The 26,644-nt window shown below is 37.1% G+C and overlaps 1 protein-coding gene across 2 annotated transcripts in view; it reads right to left on the reverse strand.

The window, feature by feature from the left end:
- MCHR2 (melanin concentrating hormone receptor 2) overlaps positions 1-26,644 on the reverse strand; it is a 71,848-nt gene that overhangs the window by 13,584 nt on the left and 31,620 nt on the right. Inside the window, exons 2-4 of one of the 2 annotated variants that reach the window (XM_008007497.3) lie at positions 17,264-17,471; positions 8,925-9,134; positions 4,477-4,671 (exon numbers count right to left, since the gene is read on the reverse strand). In XM_008007497.3, the coding sequence (XP_008005688.3) occupies positions 4,477-4,671; positions 8,925-9,134; positions 17,264-17,445 (587 nt within the window). In that variant the 5' untranslated portion in view covers positions 17,446-17,471. Of the gene's footprint in view, positions 1-4,476; positions 4,672-8,924; positions 9,135-17,263; positions 17,477-26,644 lie in introns of those variants that run through there. The other variant, XM_073022695.1, reaches the window with a different exon arrangement.

Below are 26,644 nucleotides of genomic sequence, written 5' to 3' on the forward strand. Positions count from 1 at the left end.
CTTGTTACTGAGTTTAGTTTTAGTTCACTGTGGTCAAAGACACTTGCTATAACTTCTACTTTTTTGAATTTGATCAGGTGTGTCTTGTGGCCTGATAGGATTATTCTGGGGAATGTTCTATATGCTGTTGAAAAGAATTTGCATTCTGCAACAGTTGGGTGAAATGTTCTGTAAATGTCAGGCCCATTAGGTCTAGCGTGTAGTTTAACTCTGCCGTTTCTTTGTTGATTTTCTGTCTGGATGATCTGTCAATTACAGAGAATGGTGTGTTAAAGTCTCTTACTATTATTGCATTGCAGCCCCTCTTTCCCTTCAGATCTATTAGCGTTTGCTCTATATATTTGGGAGCCCCAATGTTGGGTGCAGAGATACTTAAAATTGTTATATCCTTTTGTTGAATTGACCCCTTTATCATTATATAGTGACCTTCTTTGTCTTCTTTTACAGTCATTGATTTGTAGTGTATTTTATCTAAATATAGCTACTCTTGCTATTTTTGATCTCCAGTTGTATGGAATGTCTTTTCCCATCCCTTCACTCGCAGTCTATGTGTGTCTTTAGAGGTGGAGTGGGTTTCTTGTAGGCTGCATATAGTTGAGTCTTGTTTCTTTATCAAGCCACTCACTGCATTTTAATTGGAAAATCGAGACTATTTACATTCAGTATTATTATTGATAAGTAAAGACTTACTACTGCCATCTTGTTGCTTGTTTTCTGGTTCTGCAACTTTTCTCTTCCTTTCTTCTTTTCTTACCATTTTCCTTTGTGGAAAAGTGATTTTCATTGGTGGAATGTCTTAGTTCATTACTTTTTATTTTTAAAATCTGTTATGGATTTTTGCAATGTGGTTACCATGATATTGACAAAAAACATATATATTACAAGTTATTCCGAAGAGGTGATTATTTATCTTACATCACAAAGAAAATAATAGAAACAAAGAAACAAGTGGAAAAAACTACACTTTAACTCCATTCCCCTACATTTTAACTTTTAGTTGTCTCAATTTGCATATTTTCATATTATCTGTCTCTTAACAGGTTGCTACAGCTGTTATCATTTTTGATAGATTTGTCTTTGGGCATCATGCTATAATTATGAGTGGATTATATACCAAAATTACAGTATTAGAGCATTCTGGGCTTGTTAATGTATTTAATTTTATCCAGGGGTATCATACCTACAAATGTTTTCTTTTTGCACATTAGTGTTTTTTTATTTTTCCTTCCAACAGAAGAACTCCCTTTAGCATTTCTTGTAAGACAGATCTGACGGTGGTAAATTCCTTCAGCTTCTGCCTGTCTGGGAAACACTTTATGTCTTCTTCACAGTCAAAGGATAGATGCAATATCTTGGATGGCAGGTTTTTTTGTTTTTGTTTTTTTTCTTTAGCAGTTTGCAAATGTCATTTTACTCCCTCTTGGCCTGTATGGTTTCTAGTAAGAAGTCCATTTCCAGATGAATTAGAGCTCCTTTACACGCTATTTGCTTCTTTTCTTTTACTGATTGTAGAGTTCTATCTTTGTCTTTGACTTTTAAAAGTTTATTATCTGCCTTGGGGTAGAGTCTTATTTGGGTTGATTTTGTTTGGTGTTCTCTGATCTTCCCATATCTGGATATTTACATCTTTCTCAACTTTTGGGAAATTTTCTGTTATTATTTCTTTGAATAAGCTTTCTACTTCTTGCTCTTGCTCAACTCCCTCTTGAACACTGATAAGTCTTAGATTTGGTCTTTTAAAGTAATTTTTTCTATATCTTGTATACAGTCTTCGTTTCTTTTCATTCCTTTTTTTTTTGTGACTGTGTATTTTCAAATAGCCTGTCTTTGAGCTCACTAATTCTCTCCTTTGCTTGACCCATTCTGCTGTTGAGAATTTTTAGTAACTTTTTCAGTTCAGCAAATGTATTTCTCAATTCCAAGATTTCTTTTTTAATTTTTAAATTATTTCAATCTGTTTGTTAAATTTCTCTGATATATTTCTGAATTGCTTTTCTGTGTTATCTTGGAGATCACTGAGTTTCCTAAAAACTACTATTTTGAATTATTGTCCAGAGAGTTCACATATTGCTGTCTCATTAGGGTCAGTTACTGGTTCCCTGCTTTGTCCATTTGGGGAGATCACCGTTTGCTGTTTGCTGTTGCTTCTTGTGGATGTACATCTATGTCTTTGCATTGAGGATTTGCTATTTATTCCAGTCTTCTCTGTCTGACTTGTTTTGGTTTTTATTGCATATATTTTCTTAGAGAGTCTTTATTGCTAGGTTGTTGTCTCCTTTTGGCTCTAGGTTGCACCTTAAGCCCAGGTTTGCTTTCGCTCTAGTAACCCATCAGTCACTGGCTATCCTGAATGGGGGAGGTCCCAAAGGAGATATCCCAGAGGTGTGGGAAGCCTGGCTAGGGGTTTGTCCAGGGGACCTGCTGAGTGTACCTCCTGCAGTGTAGTGGTATTGAGTAGCCACTCTGATTTAGCGTCTCCTTTGGCTGAGCTACAGAGTAACTGTCCCACCTCCCTACTTTGTCTCTGCCTGTTCTCAGGGATATTTCTCCCTTCCAGCACTTGTGATACTTCCCATAGGTTAAGGCAGAGACAGGTATTTTGTCAGGGAACCCAAGGTTGGTTCCCTGGGAAAGGAAAGGAAAGGTGGGAAAGCTGGTTGTCTACCTTGATCATGTTTTTTTCAGTGTAGAAACTGTGAGTTGAGGGGAAATTTTTCATGTGCTTGGTGTCAAGCAGAATGGGGGAGGGGGTGCCATGAATGTGGAAATCTGATTCTATTACAGTCGACTTGGAGGCTTTTTCATATGATTTTTCACTTCTCTGAAGCCTGAGGAACTGTCTCATCCTCAAATTTGAGTTCTGGAGTTCTGGGATATTGCTAATGCTAACCTTGTTGCTGTATATTTGTTTTTGATTTTCTGAGGGCATTCAGTGAGCTTGCTTCTATGCTGCCATTTTGGAACTGGAAGTCCAGTCCTATCTATGTTGCACTGTTACATTCTAAATGTTTGTGTTCCCTCAAAATTCCTATGTTGAAAATCTAACCCCCGATATAATGGTATGAGGAAGTGGGGTCTTTGGGAAATAATTAAGTCATGAGAGTGGCGCCTTCATGAATGGGAATAGTGTCCTTATAAGAAGAGACACAAGAGAGCTTGCTTCCTGTCTCTCTCTTTTGCCACATAAGGATAGAATGAAAAGTTGGCAGACTGCAACCTGGAAGAGGGCTGTCATCAGAACTTGATCATGCTGGCACTTTCATCTTGGATTTCCAGCTTCTAGAACTGTGAAAAATAAATTTCTATTGTTTACAAGCCACCTAGTCTATAGTACTTTTTTATACTAAACTGAACAAAACGTGCATGTATATGATTTTTTTTTTTACTGGATTAGTGGATTTGCAGGTCCTTTACTGCCATCCTTCTTTGGCTGTGTCCACATAATGCAGAAATGACTCATCTGTTTGACAAGTTATGGAGTCGGAGAAAGGGATCTGCCGGACTGACTTGAGATAGCGTATGTAAAAATATCTAATACAGTTACTGGCCATTGGTAGTTGCTCAAAGAATTTAATCATGAACTCCAACTATATGTTCAAATTTCAAATTGAAGACTTTTAATTTCTTCTTAAATTAAAATGCATAAAATGGCTATGGTAGTTGCATTAGTTTCCTAGGACTGCTGTAAGAAATTAGCACAAACTGGATAGCTTAAAACAATAGAAATTTATTCTCTCACAGCTCTGAAATCTAGGCATCTGAAATCAAGGTGCTGGCAAGTTTGGTTCTTTAGAAACTCTGAAGGAGAATCTGCTCTATGCCCCCTCCTACCCTCTCTGCTGGTTTCTGGCAATCCTTGGTGTTCCTTAGCTTACAGATACATCACTCCAATCTCTGCCTCTGTCTTCACATGTCTTTTTCTGTGTGTCTCTGTATTTCTTAAAATCTGCTTCTCCTTATCAGGACAATAGTCATTGGGCCCACCTTAATCCAGCATGACCTTAACTTAGCTTGATTACATCTGAAAAAGCCCTATTTCCAAATAAGGTCACATTCACAGGTATGGCGGGGGGAGCTGGTGTAGGACTTGAACATATCTTTATAAGGGACACAATTCAAGCAAACCGCAATTGCATACTGATGAGGTTTGAGTTTGAGTGACTCTGGAAATTCCTTACCTCCCCTGATTGCTGCATTCCCACTGCATCTGGCTGCTATGAATCTTTAAAATCCTATTTAAATATATTTGTGTCCACTGAGGTTACATGATTGAATTCAAAATCTTTTTCGAAAGGTTACCCTCTCCTTAAAAATCAAACTATCACCTTGATTGCATGTGTAGAGAAACCTAAGTGGAGATACTGGTGAGAAGAGGATCCACAAGGATACTCTTTGAGGCTGCTCACATGTTGACAAGGAGAATGAAGTACTTCACAACTTAATTCAACTCATTTTTCTTAAGTTTTAACAACTTACCAGAGTACATCATCAGGGGATGTCAAATCAAAAGCACAACTCTCGACACCGTCTTTAAATTTGATGACCTTCGAGTAGATCCAGACAGGCAATGCCAGGATAAAGGAAGCTGCCCAAAGGCCCAAATTGATCCGGATGGTCTTGTACCTTGTTCTCCAACTTGTCAGTCGAAATGGTTGGACGAGGGCAAAGTACCTGCAAAAGCAGTCAGGAAGAGTTTTGGAACAATCAATAAAAACACTGAGCTCCAAGGATGAAAGGTTCATGACGAGAGCAAATTATTAGCATTATTGTCCTCCCTGAAGCACACCTCTATCAGGGCAAAAGAAAGTTATATTTTTAAAGAGCTGCCTGGTATCTGTAGAGAAAACAATTCTTGACCCTGCAAGTCTGAATAAACCACTCACTGAAATAGTTGTTCCTTCTATGAACACACTGATAATGGCAAAATTCTGCAGTGCACTCTTTACAAAGGAGCTTTTCCTGTAAACGAGACTCTGGAAAACTTTGTCTCTGAATACAGATTTCCTCCAGGAGGAAATGACCCTTTTGCCAGCAAGATTTACTGACACAGAGGCAGGAAGGAGGAAAATGTGGGGCTAAGAGAATCTCTCAGCAGAAAGGGAGTCAAGAACATAGAACAAACATTTTGCCCCGAAGGCTTTATACTAAAGTCACCACGCTCATGGAGTTTCAGCTCACAGAAGTCACAGTCAGGATGAACAAGTGTGACTAGTATAGACAATGCAAATTCCTTAAGGAACTTAGGCTAGAAGCCAGAAGGAAGAAATGGGCTAATTTCATGGGGAAGCATTTTTCATTTTTTTTCTTTTCATTTTACAGCCAGGAAAAAGGGGGTAATCATTAATCAAACTTGAAATTCTGACATATCTAATATATTTAGTCCTCCAGCAAATCCAAAGAATTTTCAGAGCAAAATGAAAGCTGAAGAATGAAAAACAAGAGCTCAGATTCAGAAGGAAGGCCTATTTGAAAAAGCACAGCTTTGCTGGGGGCTGGGGGTGGTGGAGGATAGTATCAGCAGAAATTAAACAAATGTAAAAATGGTTTTTATGGTCACTTAAATTTCTCCAAGTTTTTGTAAAGCTACTTAATGAAGACTCACAAAAATAAAAAATTTCCTCTTCTCTTGCTCTTTCAATTTTGCACCAGAAGCAGGACATTTGTATTCAGTTAAGGGGCCTTTGGTTGCAGAAAGTGGTTTCTGGCCAGGGCTCCTTAGCTACCCATCCTCTGCACACTGCACATGCATTCCCTGTGGCTAAGGAGAGAAGGGCCTCTTTTCTCCCTGCTGGGGAAGTGGATGCCATAGTGACTGCATAGCAGCCCAGCCATCATTTTTACTGGAATTATAGAATGATGAAGTCATGGGATCAAGCAATTAAGGAATCTTCTCTGATAGCATCCCTCCCCAGCTGAAAACCTTTCAATGGTTTCCTATAAATTTTCAGAATTCCTCCCATGTTCCACAGGTCTTTTTTTCCCACCTGGTTCTGCCTGCTGCTCAAGCTGGAGCCTGTGCCAGTCTCTCCCTTGACTTCCTCGAGCTCTTCCCCTTTCAAGGTCAGGCACATACTGTGCTACCTGCCTGGCAGGATCTGCTTCTGCTTCTTCCTGCTCTTCCTTCAAGACCCTATTTAACTGTCTCCCTCTTAGGGAAGACTTGTTTGACCACCCATTCTATACAAGGGACCATGACTGTAAAAGAATATTATAGGGAGACTCTATTTTTCCTTCCTAGTGTGTTATCACTATGTGGAAATAAACATTTACTTGTGGGACTCTTCACTTAATGTCTGTCTATGTCACTAGAATGAAAGCCCCACGAGGGCAGGAGCCTTGACTATTAGTTTAAGGCCACTGTATCCCCTGTGTCCAACAATCTCTGGCATGTGGTTCATGCTCAATAAATATTTTTTGAATCAATGAATGAATAAATTGCAAATTTTGGCTCCTACTTACTGACTCCTGATGTTTTAGAGAATTTATTTATAAAAGTAGCCACTAATGAAAGTCTAGGTGGCTTTCATTTGAAAGAAAACATTTTTGACATTTTGGGTGTTTATATATTGTTTTTGTATGGCTATGGAGGTAGGAGCCGACTACTAGATATTCTACACACTTGCAGTTATCACTAATTAGGGAAAGCAAAATGAGTTATTGGAAACACTTGAAATGTATGATCCATTAAATTGGCAATTAAAATGATTTAAATATGTAAACACTAAGGCATACTGATGGCGCCGACATTTAGTTATGACCTTACAAAGCAAGCCTCATTTCTTTTTTACAAAATTGCAGATTTTGTTAAACTTTAATGATTTTAGTAGAGTTAGAATTACAAGAAATGTGAGGAAGGTAATGGTTCAGTTTTATAGCCTCTTCATTTGTTTCTTACCACCTGATTTTCCAGAGCGAGGGGAAGGAAAGGGCAGATGTCTTAAATGTGAAATGAAATTTTAGCATACTATGTCCATTGGATTAAAACCAAACAAAACAAAAGACTACGAGTAAGATACACAGGCATGCATGTGTGTACATGTATACATACAGAGAAAAATCTGTCAATATTAAAAAATATACACAGTTTGTCTGTTCCAAGGCAGAAAATGCCCATTCACTTCATTTACAGTAAAAGATTTACAGGAGTATACCCCCCCTTTTTTTTTTTTTCAAAAAAAAGGCAATATTCTCCTGCATCCAAGGCACAGTGTATAAAGAAGCTCGTATTATCCCCAAGAATGGGATTACTAGTGGTATGGGCTATACCTTAGGTTGCTTTTCCATAGTGAGCCTGGCCTGTTCAAGGCCCTCTTCCTGGTATTGGAACCCTGACATGTTTATGGGGCTTTTCTCATGACACAGTCACAGTGGCTGGCATCAGCTGAGCTAACTAGACCTATGCAGTATATTGATTTAAAAATATGCGAATTATAAGTTGAGAAGGAAACTTTATATTTTGAAAATTCTCTTGCAAAAAAATAAAAGTATATTTAAAATTTTACCATTATTATTCATTTTTGTCAGAGTGGATGATTTATATGAACCTTGTCATTCTTTTTTTGTTCATCTAAAGAATGGTTCATCACTTCCCCACCCAAGAGTCCCATTTGGAAGGGTGAAAGAGGCAGGGTTCAGGAAGATTTCTGGATGGACCTGGGGAAATTTAACATACCCTTCAAGACATTCATTCATTCATTCATTCATTAATATTTTTTTAGCACCTGAGTGCCAGGCAGTGTTACACACACATTTATGATATATTGATGGACAAAGACCTTGCCTTTGGGGAATTTACATTTGAGGTGCAAGGGAACTAGACAATAAATCACACACACACACACATGCACACACACACACACACGTGATTTATGTAATATATTTGAATCAAAGGAAAAAGACAGTAGATCAGAGAAAGGAGGATTAAATGTGTTGGGCCGGGGTTGGGTTGGGAAGAAGGCAGATGGAGATTTTAAGTGGGTTGTCCCTGAAAGACAGAGTAACACTGTTGGAAGTACTATGGTTGTCTTTAGGCCCTGTTTCTGTTTGAGGTGAGCTGTTAGGACGTGGTGTGGGCATTCTGGCATCTGGATAATGCAGGGCACATCCTAGCTTGCATGCTTCCTAGACAGGCCAGAGATTGAAACAGTTACAACTACCTGCCATCTCTAGAGTCAGATGATTTGGGTCTGAACTGGATTCTACCACTTATCGGCTCAATAAGTACTCACTATCACCATCATCTCCTCAAATAACATTAGCTTACATGGATGGTGAAAGGGGCTATGGCACATTCCAGGACATAGTGGAATACATTTCTAATAATATAAAATGACAGCATTTGTATTAACCAATCACAACAATGTTTGTGAAAGATGATCTTCTTGGCACTGGGAAATTGCTTCATGGTCATATAAGAACCTCTATTTACTCCACTGATTCCTTAGAGCTATGAGGCAATAACAAGTGTATGAGACAGTGGACATATCATAAATAGCCTTGGACAGAGACTAAGAAACCTACTTTAATTCTTGGCTCTGCTGCTAATTCTCTATGTGCTTCTAGCAGATCTCCTCACCTCTTTGGGCCTCAGCTTCCTTACTGTGAAATTGATGGGGGGAATTCATTCTGGTTTCTAATATTTCACGGTTTTGTGATTTTTTTTTCATGCAGTGAATTGCAAATAAAACTGAGTTGAAAAGAATGATTAGAAAAAAGGAGATTTTTGTGTTTTATGTTTTCCATTAAAAATAGACCTCTGTGAAAGTTGAACAAAATATTCTTAAGTAATCAATCCTACAATGAAACAAGCAAAGGAAGAAAAGCTTTGCTGTTATAAACCAAAACTGATGTTGGAATTGGAATGAGCTTGGGGAAGCACAGGCACCTCTGAATTATATTAAGATATTTCAAAGTCCTTCACTTACCTGTCCACACTCATTACAGTCATGATGGCACTACAGGCAAATTGGTTACAAGTATCCAGGGATGTGATGATGGTGCAGAGAGGCCCCCCAAATACCCACTCTCCCCCTCGGGCCCACTGGTGAACAAGAAAAGGCATTCCAATGATGTGGACCAAATCAGCCACAGCCAGGTTGCAGATATAGATGTCAGGGACTGTTTTTTTCCTGGACCTGAAAGAGATAGAGGAAACTGAGGTTTGACATTGAATGTATACAGACTATTCAATATATGCTACCTGATACAATTTTTAATTGCCATAATGCATTTTAAAATGTTAAAGGAAAACCTACACAAATGCATAGAGAAAATGCCTAGTCTTGTGTATATTTAAGCATTTTGAACTATTTATTTGATAACTTACTGTGGTGGTTTAAAAATATGTCCACAAAATCTTTGATATTCCTTTCAATAGGTGTAGCCTAATTCCCTCTCTCTCTTTTTTTTTTCAATTCCCTCTCTTTGAGTGTTGACCTTATTAACTTGCTTCTAACAATGAGAATATGGCAGAAGTCACAGTGTGTGACTTTGAAATTGGGTCACAAAGTTATTGTAGGGTTTTCTCTTTGCTCTCTATTGGATTGTTCTCCTTGGTGGGAGCCTGTTGCTATCTTGTGAGGATACTCAAGCAACACTATGGAGAGGTCCACGTTGAGAGGAGCTGAAGCTCCAGTCAACAACCAGTCAGCACCAGCTTTCGAGGTATGGGAATGAGCTACCTTGGAAGTAGATCCTCCAGCTGCAGCCAAGCCTTCAGATGACTGTAACCCTGGAAGACAGCTTGATGGCAACTTTATGACAGCTCATGAGCCAGAACCAACTAGCTAAGCTGCTGCTGAATCCATGACCACTGGACACACATGAGACAGTAAACGTTTATTGTTTCAATCCGGTATGTTTGGGGTAATTTTTTAATGCTGCAACAAGTTATACCGACTTTAAATACGCTCAGACAAAAGATTTAGTCTTTACTCATTCCTAGTATTTAAAACAGCTGAAGACTGAAAATAAATGATTTCTGTTGTCTAATGCTTTTTTTTTTTCCTCCTGTTGTAGCTTAGGCCATTGTTAAGATTTCAACAATGACTTAGAAATATTCCAGTAAAATCTAACAAATAGCAACTATTAATAAAGACCCTGAGATCCAGACAGAGAGAGTCATCTGAAAAGAGGGAGCTGGTAGGTGGCACTGAGAATGATGTCATGTCTCCTGTGGGGAACTGGGGGTGGGAGAAGTGAATTCAATGCTATCTAGAAGTGGCCTTCTCATCAGCAGGTGAAATACATTTCTGAGAGCAGAAATTTAAAATTCAGTTGGTTCCTCTTTCAAGGAGCTAGCACATTCAATAATAAACAGGTATCATCTTTATCTGGGAGATGCTGTTTATTAATTCAACAAACATTTTGTTGAGCACCAATTACATGGCAGGCATAATATTGTGCTCTAAGGCTGTAAAGCTAAACCATGTATAAACCCTGTCATCAAGGAGCTTATAGTCTAGACTTGCATAAATAAATGATCACATTACAATTTGATGACAGAAAACTAGAGACAAGTACAAGGTCAAGAAGCACAAAGAAGGGGCCCTCTCCTTTTTCTTGGGCACGGTCAAGACAGGTTTCTTGGCAGATGTGGACAAATAAGAATTTAAAGAGCATATAAGAACCAGTCCTAAGATTATGCCACAATTGCTAGTTTTCTCCTATTTCAGGGCTAATGCGCTGCTGTTTGGAAGCTCGTGTGTGTCTTTATTATTCATTGGCTACAACTTCTAGGGCCTGTGAGCTTCATTTCTCAGCTGTCAGATTCTCATGTGAAACATCAGATTGGGTGAGGCCGTCTCTTCTCCAGGCCTTGGCAGCACCCACTATGTGGGGCAGTTACTGCCATGGAGTCCTCATTCAGCAACCATACTGTATGCATTGTTGCTGCCACTAAAAAAACAGGTTGGTTCCTTGCTCTTAGGAACTTAGTGCCTCACACCAGAATGACCAAGAGGGAGAGATGACATGAAGAAAAGATCATGTCAAACAAAAGACCAGCCAGCTGACTGTCCTTGGTCTCTCATCCCCTGTCCTCTCCAGGCCATTACAGTGGGAAATGGAGAGGGGACAGGGAAGAGGGACAGATATTAGCAGTCAGATAGAAAGAGCTCCAAACTTAAAAAAAAAAAAAAAACAGACAAAAAAAAAATCGTAAATCTTGGTCTATAAATAGACGTTATTTGCATGTGAATTGGGATATAAACCATAAGCAGTAGCTTAGGTCTCAATTGCAGCAATTAGATCCATGGCCCTTGTTTTTCTCTAGAGGGGTACCCATCATTTACTGATAATGAATTATGGTAATTATATTGTGGAGACAGTGCAGGCCATTAACTGGCAATTAAAAAGAATTAAATAAAAGTGTGTCTCGATATTCTGTATAGTACAAAGAGAATTCTGAAGCAACTGATAAATTCATCTGGACATAAGTTACTAGGGCAATATAAATAACACATTATATTTATTATTGTCCTCTTTACTGAAAGCAACAGCATCAAAATTAAAAACAAATAGAAATTGTAAAATTTCTAACTATATAAATTATATCCCATTTTAGGTCTAATTTATCTTCAGATTTCCTGATGTCAGACTTCATGAGATTTATGTTTCTTATGATGTAAACATTTAAAATAAAATACAAAGACTTGTGATAATTTTGGCTAACATGTGTTCCATATGGTTAAAGTGGTCATATCTAATGCTCATTAATTTGAGGAATGACAAAATAAATTACGGTATTCTACACTACCACACTCAATAGGATATAGCTGTTATAAGTCATAGTTTGAAAGAATATTTAATCACATTGGAAAAAAAAAGAAAGAATACTCATGTAGAGCATGACTCTAAATTTATTTAAACATTTGTTAAAAAATTTGCAGGAACAATATGTCAAGTGATCACAGTGATCATCTATTTGATAGTAGTATGACTGATTTTTTTACTTTACTGTTTGCATTTTCTGACAATTTTTCAAAATTTCTATTAAAACCATGCTTACCTTTTGCAATCAGAAATAACAACATATGATATGGATTCAGTAAAACGAACAAAACACAACACTACGCATGTAGGCTGCTGTGCTTGTCATTCGCTAGCCTGTCCTCAGGCCCCTTTGCCAACTGGCTTCTGATTAGGTTTGGCCAATCGGAAGCACTGGTGGGAACTAGAGAGTAAGGAGAAGAGAAGCCAGAATGTAGCCCTCACTCCATGATCCAAGATACCAGTGGGGCTCCAGCTCCCACCAGGCAGCCCAGACTGCGGAGGGCTGTAAAATCTTTTTCTCCCTTTCTCCCTCCAGCTTGGGGCAGGGAGAGGAAGGTGGTGTTGGGGTGAGGGATGGGGTAGGGTGTAGAACTGGCTTCCTGCTCTTGTTAATCTCTGGGTTGCCTCACCATCCTACCTGGCATTTAACTCTAGTTGAATTAAATTGCTATCATGAGCCAATGCCAATGGATTAGTAGTCATTTCCTGAAGCACTTTGCTGAGAAGAATTCTGAATCCTCACACAGGACACACCTGTACAAGACAGATGCTACACAGGACAGACCTGTGTGATTAGAGATGACTGCTAAGGGTGAGAGAGTTTACAGTAGAGTCACATATTTGCCAACCCTTCTCTAGATAGATAGAGTGATATAGTGGAAATATAACCTAATTGGGAATTTTATTTTCATTTCTATGCCCTCACTCATTGTGCCATTAGGCAAGCCACTCAACTTCTTTAGATTCCCAAGCCGGCTTAGCATATTGGCCAACTGGACCACAGATCTGAACAAATGTGGTTGCAAGGTACTCTGGCATCTAAAACATATCTGTGCAGCCAAGGGTATGGGTCAATTCCAACAAAAGTCTGTGTATGGCTGACATTTGGAATGGTAGAGGGCTGGGTTAGAGGGAGCTGTTAGTTATTATTTAATCTGGGTCGGGAAAAAAGAGACCTATGTTCTAAAACGTTTCCCATCCCTGTCAGCAACTGGAATTCTGCCATTAGACAGTATTTCTCTAGGTTAATACATTGTCCATCTTGTAACCTCTGTTTCATGATTTCATGATTTAGTATTAATTAGTTGACCTGACAGGGAGATGAAGGCAGGAAATGACAAAATGGGAACTCTTTATTTTTGGAGGATAGGGCACCTTTTATAGAGACTCTGCCCACTTGAAGGGAATCTATCAGTAAACAGAAGGAAGATGCGTTCAGAAGGTGGCTGTGGGGGTCTGATAAAAAAAGTCAGTCCCTTTATTGAAGTACAGGTGATTCCCAGGGCCTGCTGTGCCTGTGGAGAATAGTTGAGTAATGGGGTTGAGTTCGTTAATCGGTCTCCTGGGAACGCAAGAGGAAAATATTATAATTGGCTCAATTTTCTGCCTACCTTTTCTAAACTGACTTCTTTTGACCTGCTACAAATTTAATGTACAACAGACTAGTGATGATCTGGCCTTATTATTTTAAAGTCACCCTCCTAATACACAAGTTGCTTCTTGCTTTTAAAAAAGGCACATAGAACATCTTATTCTTGAAGCTCCATCTTTCTTAAACATATTTATTTTACATATGTTTCTAGTCTTCATTTGGCAAAGTCAGAAATTGGTTCATTGCTTGCTTATGACTCTTAGTTCTATTGGTGAACACTGGTTTTGATACAATTACTACCATAAAAGGAAAAGTCATTAAATCTTGTTTAAATGTTATTTATTTCTCCTTATTGTTACCGTTGTCTTAATATTTTATTTAATTCACCTGTCTATTCAGAAAGTAACAAAAGATCATGGCAAAGCAGGATGAAAACACTAATACAAATTGCCTTAAAATATTTAGAAGGCAATTTGCAAAAAGTTGATACATTCCTAGCCAACTAACTAACTAAATAAATGTAAGTTGCTTTCAAATGACTTTTGAAAGATTAATAAATTTTTGGTGAGCAATTTGCAAGGAAAAGTGTTAAAATCTTAGCAAAAAAATTAAAACTGTTGTTTTAATTAAAAATTGTTCCCAATATTTTTGAAAGATTAAAATATTTATTTTAAAAGCTCCATTAGCATTTCTTTATCTAATGTATATTCTCACGTTATGTATAAAATGATAATATGAAGAAATGACAGATTTTTCACAATAATGCCAACAAATTGGTCCATATAATGGCAAGTGTTTTTTTTCCCAGTTAAATGACGGTTGACTTTATGTTGAAAATCTGTTTCCATAAATCATAGTTCAGAATTTACTTTTAGAAGAGTTCACATTGCACATGTCTTCCTTTTTTTCAACTTTGTCTCCGTATAAGTAGATGGGATTAAGCTGTTATCTATTGGTGTAAATTGAGGGGTCCAAGAAATTTATCTGGCTCCAAACATCTCTTCGACAGCTTGTCACAAGGCCTGGAATCCCACATTGCAAAGATTTTGCATATAAAAGCCACCTGTGAAAATGCAAACATTTCAGAAGGGCTAATACCTAATAAGGACTTGGTTTTTCAATGGTGGTACCAACGCTTTTGGGTATAGGACACACTATATGTATCTGTAGAAGAGCAGAGCAGAAATACTGGAGGCCATGAGGGAGAGATGGAAGAAGAACTGGGCAGGTCCAACAGGCAAACAGGGGTGAGCTAGAAATATTCTCAAGTATCTGGCTATTAACTCTCTACTCAGCACTATTGCCTCTTTGAGGCTCCCTAAGAATATTTGATTACTTCCATTTTCTTTCCTGGAACTCATCTGAGCCATCTTTTTTCCCCCACAATTGATTGTTTTTATTGTCTTTCTTGTATTATTTTTCAAATTATTCCATGAATTTAAATCTCATCTTGTCCACTAGAATATGAACTTTTTAAACAGATGCTGCCTTTTTTTTTTTTTTTTTTTTTGGTATTTTCATAAACCCTAGGGCAATGCAGGGCATGCAATAGGTATTTACTAATATATATTGAATGGACATTCTTCTAGCACTTAAAGAAAAGTTTAAAATGCTTGATATTCACAAATGGCTTTACAGGACACAATAAGGAATGCCTGAATTTATTAAGAGTAGAATCCCTATGTACTAAATAAATCTTCAGCTGTGACTGGTATAAAAAATACCATTGATCCTCTGCTTCTAACTGCGGAGAGAGCGAAAATGAAAGTTTGAGAGAGGCCTGGCTGATGAGACGCCACCCGGGGAAGTGACAAGTTATGAGTCTTCTCAGGGGTGATGGTGATGAGCACCATGTGCATGACCATCCTGAGGGGTCCTCTTGCTCTCAATGAAGGCTATAAGGATTCTTTTATCTTTATGGCAAATCCAACAACTGTCTCTATAGTTTTGATGACCTCTTTGTTTTCATTAGCTGTGGAGGAAATAACCTAGAATTTGGAATAAGATCTGAGTTCAATTGCCAGGATTGCTACTTACTAGCTCTGTGATGCTGGACCAGTTATTTACTCATCTGAGCCTCTTTTCTTAAATATATAGTACTGTATATATAATAGTACTGCTACATATATAGTACTATATAATGCACTATGTATAATGTACTATATATAGTGTATATATATACTATATATATAAGTACTATATAATGCTATATAGTACTAGTATAATAATAGTACTGCTGTGCTTTTTAGTGTAGTATGTTCCACAAAAGTTTTTTGCAGTTATGTGTTAATATGATGCTGAAAACACCTATTAGGTAGTACAGGTTGGGCATCCCTAACTTGGAAATCCAAAATCTGAAATGCTCTAAAATCTGAAAGTTTTTGAGGAATAACATGATCCTTCAAGTGGAACATTCCACACCTGACCTCATGTGATGGGTTGCAGTCAAAATGCTGCTGCACAACACACAGCATTTCCAAGGGAAAAATGACCCTCCCAGCCCCCTTCAGCTGCTGTTGTTTCGCAGCTGGTGCAGGTGTTCTGGTGATGTTACTGGGCTGCTTAGTTGCCCTGAACACATCATTTTTCACTGTATTAGTGGTATTAATGGTCATATTTTTTACTGCTAAGTACCGTTGTGTGAATAAGTTTAAGAAAGTGATTGTTCATTGGTTAGATGTAAATCTGGAGTCAGGAATGATGGTGATGCCAGACAACCACAGATGTCCACATGGGTGGCAGAGAGAGTGATGACTTTACTATCTGATGGTTTGGTTTACAAAAATTTGTCTCATGCATAAAATTATTTAAATTATTACATAAAGTTACTTTCAGGCTTTGTGTATAAGCTGTAAATGAGACATAATGTATTTTGTGTTTAGACTTGGTCCCTTCTCCAGGATATCTCATTATGCATATACAAACAGTGCAAAATCCAGAAAAATCTGAAATCTGAACCACTTCTGGTCCCAAGCATTTTGGATAAGGGATACTAAACCTGCAGTCTAGAATATCTTTTATAACATATGAATATGTACAAACATTTTAAAAATGGCAATTTTAAGTATAATCAGAAACTAGGAAAAAAAAGTTAACATCCTATAGTTATTAAAACTAGCAAAACTTACATGTGAAAATCAAGATAGCAAATATACCAAGTAGTTATAGGGCTTGTGTGCACTAATTCTGAATCCATTTGATCAAGTCCCTAGAAAACAAATAATCAGTTCTTATTCTCCAGGTAAAACTTTAGTCTCTACTTGAGAGGAGGGAATTACCTGAATTACGTGAGATACGTGGTGCCCAGGCAGGAGGTACTGGGGGGCAAATGTCTCTCAGTTTGGTCTATATAGGCTGGTCTACACAAAAGGGAACAGCCCACTACCTATGACTCCCTGCATCTTCTGGTGATCAGATAAAGTCTCTCTTTTGCCCAAGTGAGTAAAAGAATCTCTTTCATCTGCCTAAACAGGTCAGCTTTTTAGGATAATTCTTATTGCTGGAAAATAAAATGTTGCATTGCAGTTTCAAATCTTACCCGGACCCTACCCTTAGAGATTCTGAGTTAATGGGTCTGGGGTGAAACTGCATATCAGGAGTTTTTAAAACTCCCCAGGTGATTCTAATATGCAGCTAAGACTGAGAGTCATTGCCCTAAAAATTCACTGACCCAGCAGTAAGCATTGGCCTAGGTCTTAGCATGTTGAGATTTCCAACTGAGATGTTACCTAATGCATGATGAAAGTATCTGTAGAATCTTCATTAATTATCTTAATTATCTTAAGCAAATATTTAAGAAATTGCATTTCATTAAGCAAAATGCTACAGGGGAAAGGATTCATTTAGGGAGCTTTGACTGTAGTTTCCTAAAGCACAGAAGGAAAAAAAAGGAGCCCTTACCTTATTATAGTGAATACAATGAGGATGTTGCCAACCAGCCCTGTTGAACAGATAATCCCAATCATGGAAGGGAGGATGACTGTATCTACAACACTGGCAGTTTGATAAGCAAACTCTTTATTACAGGATTTGTTTGAAAGTTCGGCAGAGGTGTTCCAACAAGATGAGTGAAATGGATTCATTGTTCATGGACTTCCAGGGATTAAAGCTGTGAAGTAATAGGAAGTGATTTATTTAGTGAACATTCTCTCAATATAACTTCCTTTACCTAATTCAAATAATATTTTTTGGGACCTATTTTTTTTTAAACCAAGATTCCATGGAACACAGGATTCCAGGTTGAGTATGATTTGTCCCTGTTCATAGTAATCTCACAGATTACCATAAGAGACAGGTAAACAGCAAGTTACAGAACAACATGAGAAGCACCATGATAATCTTTGTATCTTACCACATCTTACTGTACTATATGCTTTGAGCATAGGTGATATTTACCTAGTATATACTGGTCCTGGTTGTTTACAGATCGCTGGTATTCTTATTGGCCTGTAGGTCTGTTCATATTGGCTAGTACTCTTGTAACACTTATGTTGTTAAATATATCCTCTCCGTCTGCTATAAAATGCATGGGGTCTACTGAACTCAGATTGTTTAGAAATGGAATGGATAAGACTTCCTGATGTGATTATTGGACTATCCTGAAACATGAGGAAGAGTTAGCTGAGCAAAGTAGAGTTGTGGGAAGGGAAAAGTGTTGTAGCCAGCGGAGGCACCATGTGCAAAGAAGTATTCAAGGAGAAATGCTCACTGCCAAAAAATAAACAAGTAAATAAAGCCAAATAGAACTAGAAAATTATTTGCTTGATCATCTGTTTTGATAAAAGACATTTTAAAAATGCCATCTAAGTCTGGTGTTTGGTAATGATAAATTGGATTACTCAGATTAATCTTCCCACTGAAAATAAAATATGCTGGACAAAATATGTGTGTGTGTATTTATATTTATGTATGTCCGTGTGTGTGTATACAGCAACTTAAAAATATTCAAGGTCTGAAAAATCAGTAGGCCTTCCCTGGCTGGGTTTTGAATGAGATCTTGAAAGGTAAGTGGAATATTGAAGCACCAATGCTATCTTGATTTAGAAGACATTTAGGGATGACATAGCATTTGAAGTCTGGTTCCATGTCTGCAAGAAGTCCAGAGAAAAATTAGGGTCCAGGGCCTACTGAGGCTGGGGAATCTCACAGGAGATACTCTCCTCTGAGCTGGAGCCTCAGGGGCTTCATGATTAAGTGTATTATATTTGGTCAGATTAAGAAAGTTCCCTTCTATTCCCAGTTCATCAGCAGGTTATTAGTTTAATATTAAAGATGGTTTTTCCATCAATTGAGAGAGTGATATGATTTTTAAAAAATGTTCTTCATTTTCATTTGGTTCTTTTTCATGTCTGTCACGTTACTTTGATAATTGAATCTCCCCTGAAGAAAACTTTAATTATGAAATGCTGAACATTTCCCTTTCAAAACATGAAAGAATGTCCACTATTACCAGTTGTCTTCAATATTGGACTTCTCTAGCACAATGAGGGAAAAAAAATAGGATGTATGAGACTTGGAGAGTAAGAAAGTCTCAGTGTTATTATTGTGCAGCTATAAGAGAATTTAGTAAGTTTGCTGGATATGAAAACAAGCCAAAAAATTGCATTTCCATATATTTTCTACAAACCATTAGAAAAAGAAGGTTTAAAAGAGTTAATATTTAACTGTTAAAAATATATATACCTAATGCTAAACCCAGCAAAAATATATAAGAACTCTACTGGAAAAGTTATAACATTTAACTGATGTTAAAGAACATTTGTAAATGGAGAAAAATACCAAGTTAACGCATTTGAAGACTCATTATTCTATAGATGTAAATTTCCCCCAGATTGACTTGTAGATTCAATGCAATTCCAATAAAATTCCAAGTTTTATTGTCTGTGAAAGATGATAACATACTACTTCTGACATAAAAGACTAAGAATAGTAAATAAACTCTTGAAAAAAGAGAACCAGATAGGACTTAATTTATTTGATACTAAGACAAATTATAAAGATACATTAATCTACATAGTGTGATATTTGAATAGGGATAGACAAATAGAACAAGGGAACATTAAAGAGAACATTAAAGAGAGCCCCCACACATACATTACACTTGATACATGAAAAGATGTCACTTTAGAGAAGTGAGGAAAGAATGGACTCTTCCATAAATGATGCTGGGACAACTGCCATCTAAATAGAAAAAAAAATCTCACCTATATAAATATATATTATACACACATATACATGAATTCATATATGCTTACACTTATATGTGCATTGATTTAAAATCTATATATACATAAAAATAAACTCCATGTGGCTTAAAAACAAATGTAAAAGGCTTTTAGAAGTGAATATAGAATATCTTTATGTCCTTGGAGTAAAAAATTTCATAAACACGACACAGAAAACACAGATGTTTAATAAAAACCTGAAAAATTTGATTACAATGAAAAAAAATCTGTTCATTAAAAGACACCATTAAGACAGTAAAATAGGAAATTTCAGACCCTCTTTCTCCCATGGCAACACTGATTCAACAGCCATACATGGAACAATTCCTTTTGTGAGAAACACAGAAACCAGTTAAGAAACTTTTGCATCCTAGGCAAAGGGGAAGCCAGCTACATCAAAGCCAGTAGAAGAACCTGTGGCACCCTCTTGCCATAGTATCTCTCTCTGGCACAGTGCCATGTGATTGCGGGGAAACTTCCAGCTCCTGGCTTCTCCCTGGGGACAGAGAGGAAACTGGAGCATATGTCCATTTTTCTGACTTTCAAGGGGCTTCTTTGGGGACAGGCTTTTGTCTTATCTATCTCAGTGTATTGGCAGGAAATGGCATATTCTGGATAGCTGGGGGCTCCTCAGAAAAAAAGAGCTGGGCAGTGTGCTGCTGCTCCAGAGGACCTGTGGTATAGCTGACAGAGGTCAATGCTGCTCGGCAGTCTCTTCCTTCAAGGAGAGAAGAGTGGAGCATATATGCAGTGTTCTGGCTTTTGGGGGGTGTCCAGAGGTACTAGTTTCTATGTAGTCCAAATTGGAGCACTGATGAGACCTCATGTACTCTGGATGCCTGGAAGGCCACTGGGAACACAAAAAGAGTCAGGTGGCATGCTTCTATTTTGGAGAACCTATGGTACAAAAGATAGATATCAGTGAAGAAAGAAATTACGAGTTCCAGGAGAAAAGAAATTGGTAAATCTCTCTAATTAGGAACCCAGACACAGACATCCAGAGGAGATATGTCCACAGAAAGTGTTTGCGATGTCCCCTGAATCTATAGCTATGCTGCTTGGTGAAGATGTTTCCCTGTCTGGAGCCAGTATACAAAGACTGGGAGAGGTAGCTATATTGCTAAATATATAGATATAGATATATCTATGTAGATATAAAAGCATAGATACTAATGCAAAATTACAAGGAACACAAAGAAGCAGAGAAAACTGGCCCAATCAAATGAGCCAAGCAAATTTTCAGAAATTGATACTAAAGAAACAGTTAGATACTAATTACCTGACAAATAGTTCAAAATAACCACCATAAAGGTGATTGATAAACTCATCAAAACAATACAGGAACAAAATGAGAATTTCAACAAAGGGATAGAAAATATAAAAAAGAACGAAACAGATTTTGGAGCTGAGAAATTCAACAATTGAAATGAGATTCACTATAAAGTTTCAACAGCAGATTTGATCAAGCAAGAGAGAGAATCAGAAAATCTGAAGACAAGTCATTTGAAATAAACTAGGCAGAGGAGCAAAAAGACCCAATAATAATAATAATGAAGGGTAAAAATGGCCTAAAAGGCACTGGACACCATTGAAAGGATCCATATACATGTTACGGGAATATCAGAAAAAGAAGAGAAAGAAAGGGACAGAAAGCTTATTTAAAGAAATAATGGTTGAAATTTTCCTAAATCTGGGAAGGGAAATGAACACCCAGATTCAAGAAGACCAGCCTACCTCAAATAGTCTACATCCAAAGAAGTCCACAAAGGCAAGAGAAAATTTCAAAAGCAGCAAGAGAAAAATGATTCACCATGTACAAGGGACTTCCAATACATCTGTTAGTGGATTTCTCAGCAGAAACCTTGAAAGCCAGGAGAGAGTGGGATGATATAGTCAAAGTGCTGAAAGAAAAAACTGGCAACCAAGACTACTACGTCCAGCAAAAACATTCTTTGAAAATTAAAGAGAGATAAAGACTTTCTAAGAAAACAAAAGCTCTTCAGGGAGAACTACAAACCACTGCTCAACAAAATAAAAGAGGGCACAAACAAATGGAAGAACATTCCACGCTCATGGATAGGAAGAATCAATATCGTGAAAATGGCCATACTGCCCAAGGTTATTTGTAGATTTAATGCCATCCCCATCAAGCTACCAATGACTATCTTCACAGAATTGGAAAAAACTACTTTAAAGTTCATGTGGAACCAAAAAAGAGCCTGCATTACCAAGACAATCCTAAGTCAAAAGAACAAAGCTGGAGGCATCACGCTACCTGACTTCAAATTATACTACAAGGCTACAGTAACCAAAACATGGTACTGGTACCAAAACAGATATATAGACCAATGGAACACAACAGAGGCCTCAGAAATAATGCCACACATCTACAACCATCTGATCTATGACAAACCCGACAAAAACAAGCAATGGGGAAAGGATTCTCTATTTAATAAATGGTGTTGGGAAAACTGGCCATATGCAGAAAATGGAAACTGGACCCCTTCCTTACACCTTATACAAAAATTAACTCAAGATGGATTAAAGACTTAAATATAAGACCTAAAACCATAAAAACCCTGGAAGAAAACCTAGGCTATATCATTCAGGACATAGACATGGGAAAAAACTTCATGACTAAAACACCAAAAGCAATGGCAACAAAAGTCAAAATTGACAAATGGGATCTAATTAAACTAAGGAGCTTCTGCACAGCGCAAGAAACTATCATCAGAGTGAACAGGCAACCTATAGAATGGGAGAAAATTTTTGCAATCTACCCATCTGACAAAGGGCTAATATACAGAATCTACAAAGAACTTAAACAATTTTACAAGAAAAAACAACAACCCCATCAAAAAGTGAGCAAAGGATATGAACATACACTTCTCAAAAGAAGAAAATAAAAGTATTTTAGGAATGCTTTTTTTTTTTTTTTCAAAAAAGTGTTTTAGGAATGCTCTTACACTCTTTGTGGGAATGTAAATTAGTTCAACCATTGTGGAAGACAGTGTGGTGATTCTTCAAGGATCTAGAACTAGAAATACCATTTGACCCAGCGATCCCATTACTGGGTATACACCTAAAGGATTATAAATCATTCTACTATGAAGACACATGTACATGTATGTTTACTGCGGCACTATTCACAATAGCAAAGACTTGGAACTAACCCAAATGTCTATCAAGGATAGACTGGATTAAGAAATGTGGTACATATACACCATGGAATACTATGCAGCCATAAAAAGGATAAGTTCATGTCCTTTGTGGGGTTATGGATGAAGCTGGAAACCATCATTCTCAGCAAACCATCACAAGGACAGAAAACCAAACACTGCATGTTCTCATTCATTGGTGGGAGTTGAACAGCGAGAACATATGGACACAGGGCAGGGGACATCACACACCAGGGCCTGTTGGGGGCTGGGGGCTGGGGAAGGGATAGCATGAGGAGAAATACCTAATGTAAATGTCGAGTTGATGGGTGCAGCAAACCAACATGGCATATGCATACCTATGTAACAAACCTGCACATTGTACACATGTACCCTAGAACTTAAAGTATAATAACAAGAAAAATATGAAAATCATGTCAAGTATCTTTTCCAACCACAATGGAATGAAATCTATGACAGGAAAACTAGCATGAATTTATTTTTTCTTCCTCACAATTTCACAGAGAGATTTTTTTCTCATGGTATATCATATCAAACTCAGCAGATGATTTTTAAAATTTCTTTATAAAGTAAAAATCTTTTACCTTTTCACTTAAAGCACTTTATAGCTTTGCTTTGGCATATCCAAATTGCCAGCATTACTAGTCTTGTGCTTTGGGTCTGTTGTTAAGTAAAATAAGGATTGCTTGAACACAAGGACTGCTATACTGTGACAGTCAGTCTGATAACTGAGACAGCTACTAAGTGACTAGCAGGCAGGTAGCATATGCAGTGAGGTTATGGTAGACAAAGGGATTAATCATGTCTTGGGAGAAATGAAGTTAGATAGTATGAGATTTCACCGTGTTCCAGTAATGGTGCACAATTTAAAACTTACATATTGTTTATTTTGGAAATTTCTGTTTATTAGTTTCTAACTGTGGTTGACCACAGGTAACTAAAATCTTGAAAAGTGAAACCATAGATAAGGAAGGGCTAGTGTATGGTCAACTGATCTTCAACAAGGGTACCAAAGTATACAATGGGAAGAGGATAGACTTTTCAACAAATGATGTTGAAAAATCTGGGTATCTACATGCAAAGGAATGAAATTGGACCCTTATCTTTCACTACACACAAAAATTAACTCAAAATCGTTTAAAGACTTAAATGTATGACCAGAAATGGTAAAACTCCTAGAAGAAAACATAGGGGAAATCTTCATGCCATTGGTTTTGACAATAATTTCTTGGATATGATATCAAAAACACAGGTAACAAAAGCAAAAATAGATAATAAGTCTACATTGAACTAAAAAGCTTCTGAACAGCAAAGGAAACAACAGAGTCTAAATACATCTGACAAACTGGGAGAAAAATTTGCAAACCACAATTCTGATAAATGGTTAATATCCAAAATATAGAAGGAACTCCTATAACTTAATATGGATAGCAAATAAGCAAATAACTTGATTTAAAAAGTGGGCAAATAACCTGAACAGACATTTATCCAAAGAAGACATAGAAATGGCCAACAGATACAGGAAAAGATGCTCAATGTCACTAATCAGGGAAATACAAATAAAAACCACAATGAGCTATCACCTCATCCCTGTTAGGATGACCATTACTAACAAACAATAAAAACATACAAATGACAATTTTAAAAAGTGACAAAACAAAAAACCCAGAAAATAAGTATTGAGGATGTGGAAAAATTGGAACTCTTGTGTACTGTTGGTAGGAATGTAAAATAGCGTCGTCACTATGGAAAACAGTGTGGAGGTTCCTCAAGTCAACAGATAGAAACCACCTTAATGAACACTGATAGATGAATGTATAAACAAAGTTTACACATACAATGGAATATTATTCAGCCATAAAATTAAGGGAATTCTGTCATATGCCACAATATGAATGAACCTTGAGGGCATGATAATGAGTGAAGTCAGTCAGTCACAGAAGGAAAGACACTATATGATTTCATTTGCATGAAGTATCTAAATTAATCAAACTTATTGAAGCCAAAAGTAGAAAGGTGGTTGCCAGGGGCTGAAGGATGAGGAAATGGAGAATTGTTGAATAAGTATAAAGTTTCAATCATGCAAGGTGAAAACAGTTTAGGTCTTTGCTGTAAAATACTGTGTTTATAGTTCCTAATACTGTACTGTTCATTTATCAGTTTGTTTGGGGGTGGTTATCATGTTATAGTTTTCTTTTTAATCATAATAAGAAATGCATGTAGAGGACAAAAATGAATGTTTGAGAAATGATGCAGTGTTTAGTGGTTCATGTTCTAGGTGGAATATTCCATTCAATGTCCTATTGGTAAACTATGTTTGCAAAAAATAAAAAATAACATGGGAATTTAAAAAAAGATGCCAAAAGTCAAGTCTCAGAGTGAAGATATTTCTAAGACATATAACCAACAAAAGGCTCTTGATCAAAATATATAAACTATCTATATGAATCTATAAAAAAAGATAGAGAATCCTACAGAAAAATGGCAAGTGACTTCAATAGGCATTTATAAAATAGGCATCTGGCTGGTGAATAAACATATTTAAAAGGTATTTAATTTCATGAAGATAAGGAAAAGGCAAATTAAAAGCACAAGTGGATACCTTTGCTTAACTATCAGATTGGTAAAAATATTCATGTCTAACAGTTCTAAGTGTTGGAGCCACAGAAACTCCCACCACTGCTGGCAGTATAAATGGATATATAACTCTGGAAAACAAGGAGGCATTATTGAAGTTGAGTAGCTACGTATTGCTGCATGACCCAGAATCTTCCCCTTAGGTGGGATATACCTAAAGATACACAAGTTTATATGTACCAGGATATGTGCTCCAAAATGTTTACAGAAATATTCATTTAAAATGCCTTAAACTGAATGTATTAGTCTGTTATCACAATGCTATGAAGAAATGCCCCAAACTGGGTAATTTATAAAGGAAAGAGGTTTAGTTGACTCACAATTCTGCATTACTGAGGAAGCCTCAGGAAACTTACAGTCATAGCAGAAGGCAAAGGAGAAGCAGGCACCTTCTTCACAGGGTAGCAGGACGGAGTGAGAACAAGCAGGAGAAATGCCACATGCTTATAAAACCATCAGACCTCCTGAGACTCACTCACTATCATAAGAACAGCATGGGGAAAACTGCCCCCATGATTCAATTACTTCCACCCTTGTTCTGGCCCTTGGCACATGGGGATTATGGATATTACAACTCAAGATGAGATTTTGGGTGGGATACAGCCAAATTATATAACTGAAATTAACCAAATGTTCATTTACAATGGAATGGATTGTGATATATTCACACAATGAAATACTATATAGCACCGATGGGAACAGATTCTAGGTACACAGAGCAACATGGATGGATCTAAAATCATAAGGAAGGGCAAAAAGCAGAAATTCATATGTATGATTCCATTTTTATAGAATAAAAACAAGGTAAAATGAATCTATATTATAGGGATACATATAATGATGGTAAAAATATAAAGAAAAGCAAAGAAGTGATAACTGGAAATGTCAGATTGTTGGCCACCTCTGAAGAGAGAGCAACTTGTGATTGGTAAGTGGTTCAGAGGGACCCTGATGAGCCAAAAACGTTCCGGCTTTCTTGTCCTTGATAGCCAGTGTTTTCTGTATGGTTCTGCAGGTTATAATAACAGTAAAAGTATTGTTAAAAAACCAGTATAACATCTGACCATACGGTTCCAAGGCAATAATCTAACTCTCTGTTCTCTCCTTTATTAATGCTTAGTCTTAATTTTCTGCCACTGTTCTCTTTTACTTTCCAAATTGATTATTTCAAATTTTAAAAATCATCTAATATGATGTTAACTTTGATTGTGGTTCTGTTATACGAAAATTTAATGTCAAAG

The sequence above is a fragment of the Chlorocebus sabaeus genome, chromosome 13 (genome assembly GCF_047675955.1).
Source record: "Chlorocebus sabaeus isolate Y175 chromosome 13, mChlSab1.0.hap1, whole genome shotgun sequence".
In the NCBI taxonomy this organism is placed as follows: Eukaryota; Metazoa; Chordata; class Mammalia; order Primates; family Cercopithecidae; genus Chlorocebus; species Chlorocebus sabaeus.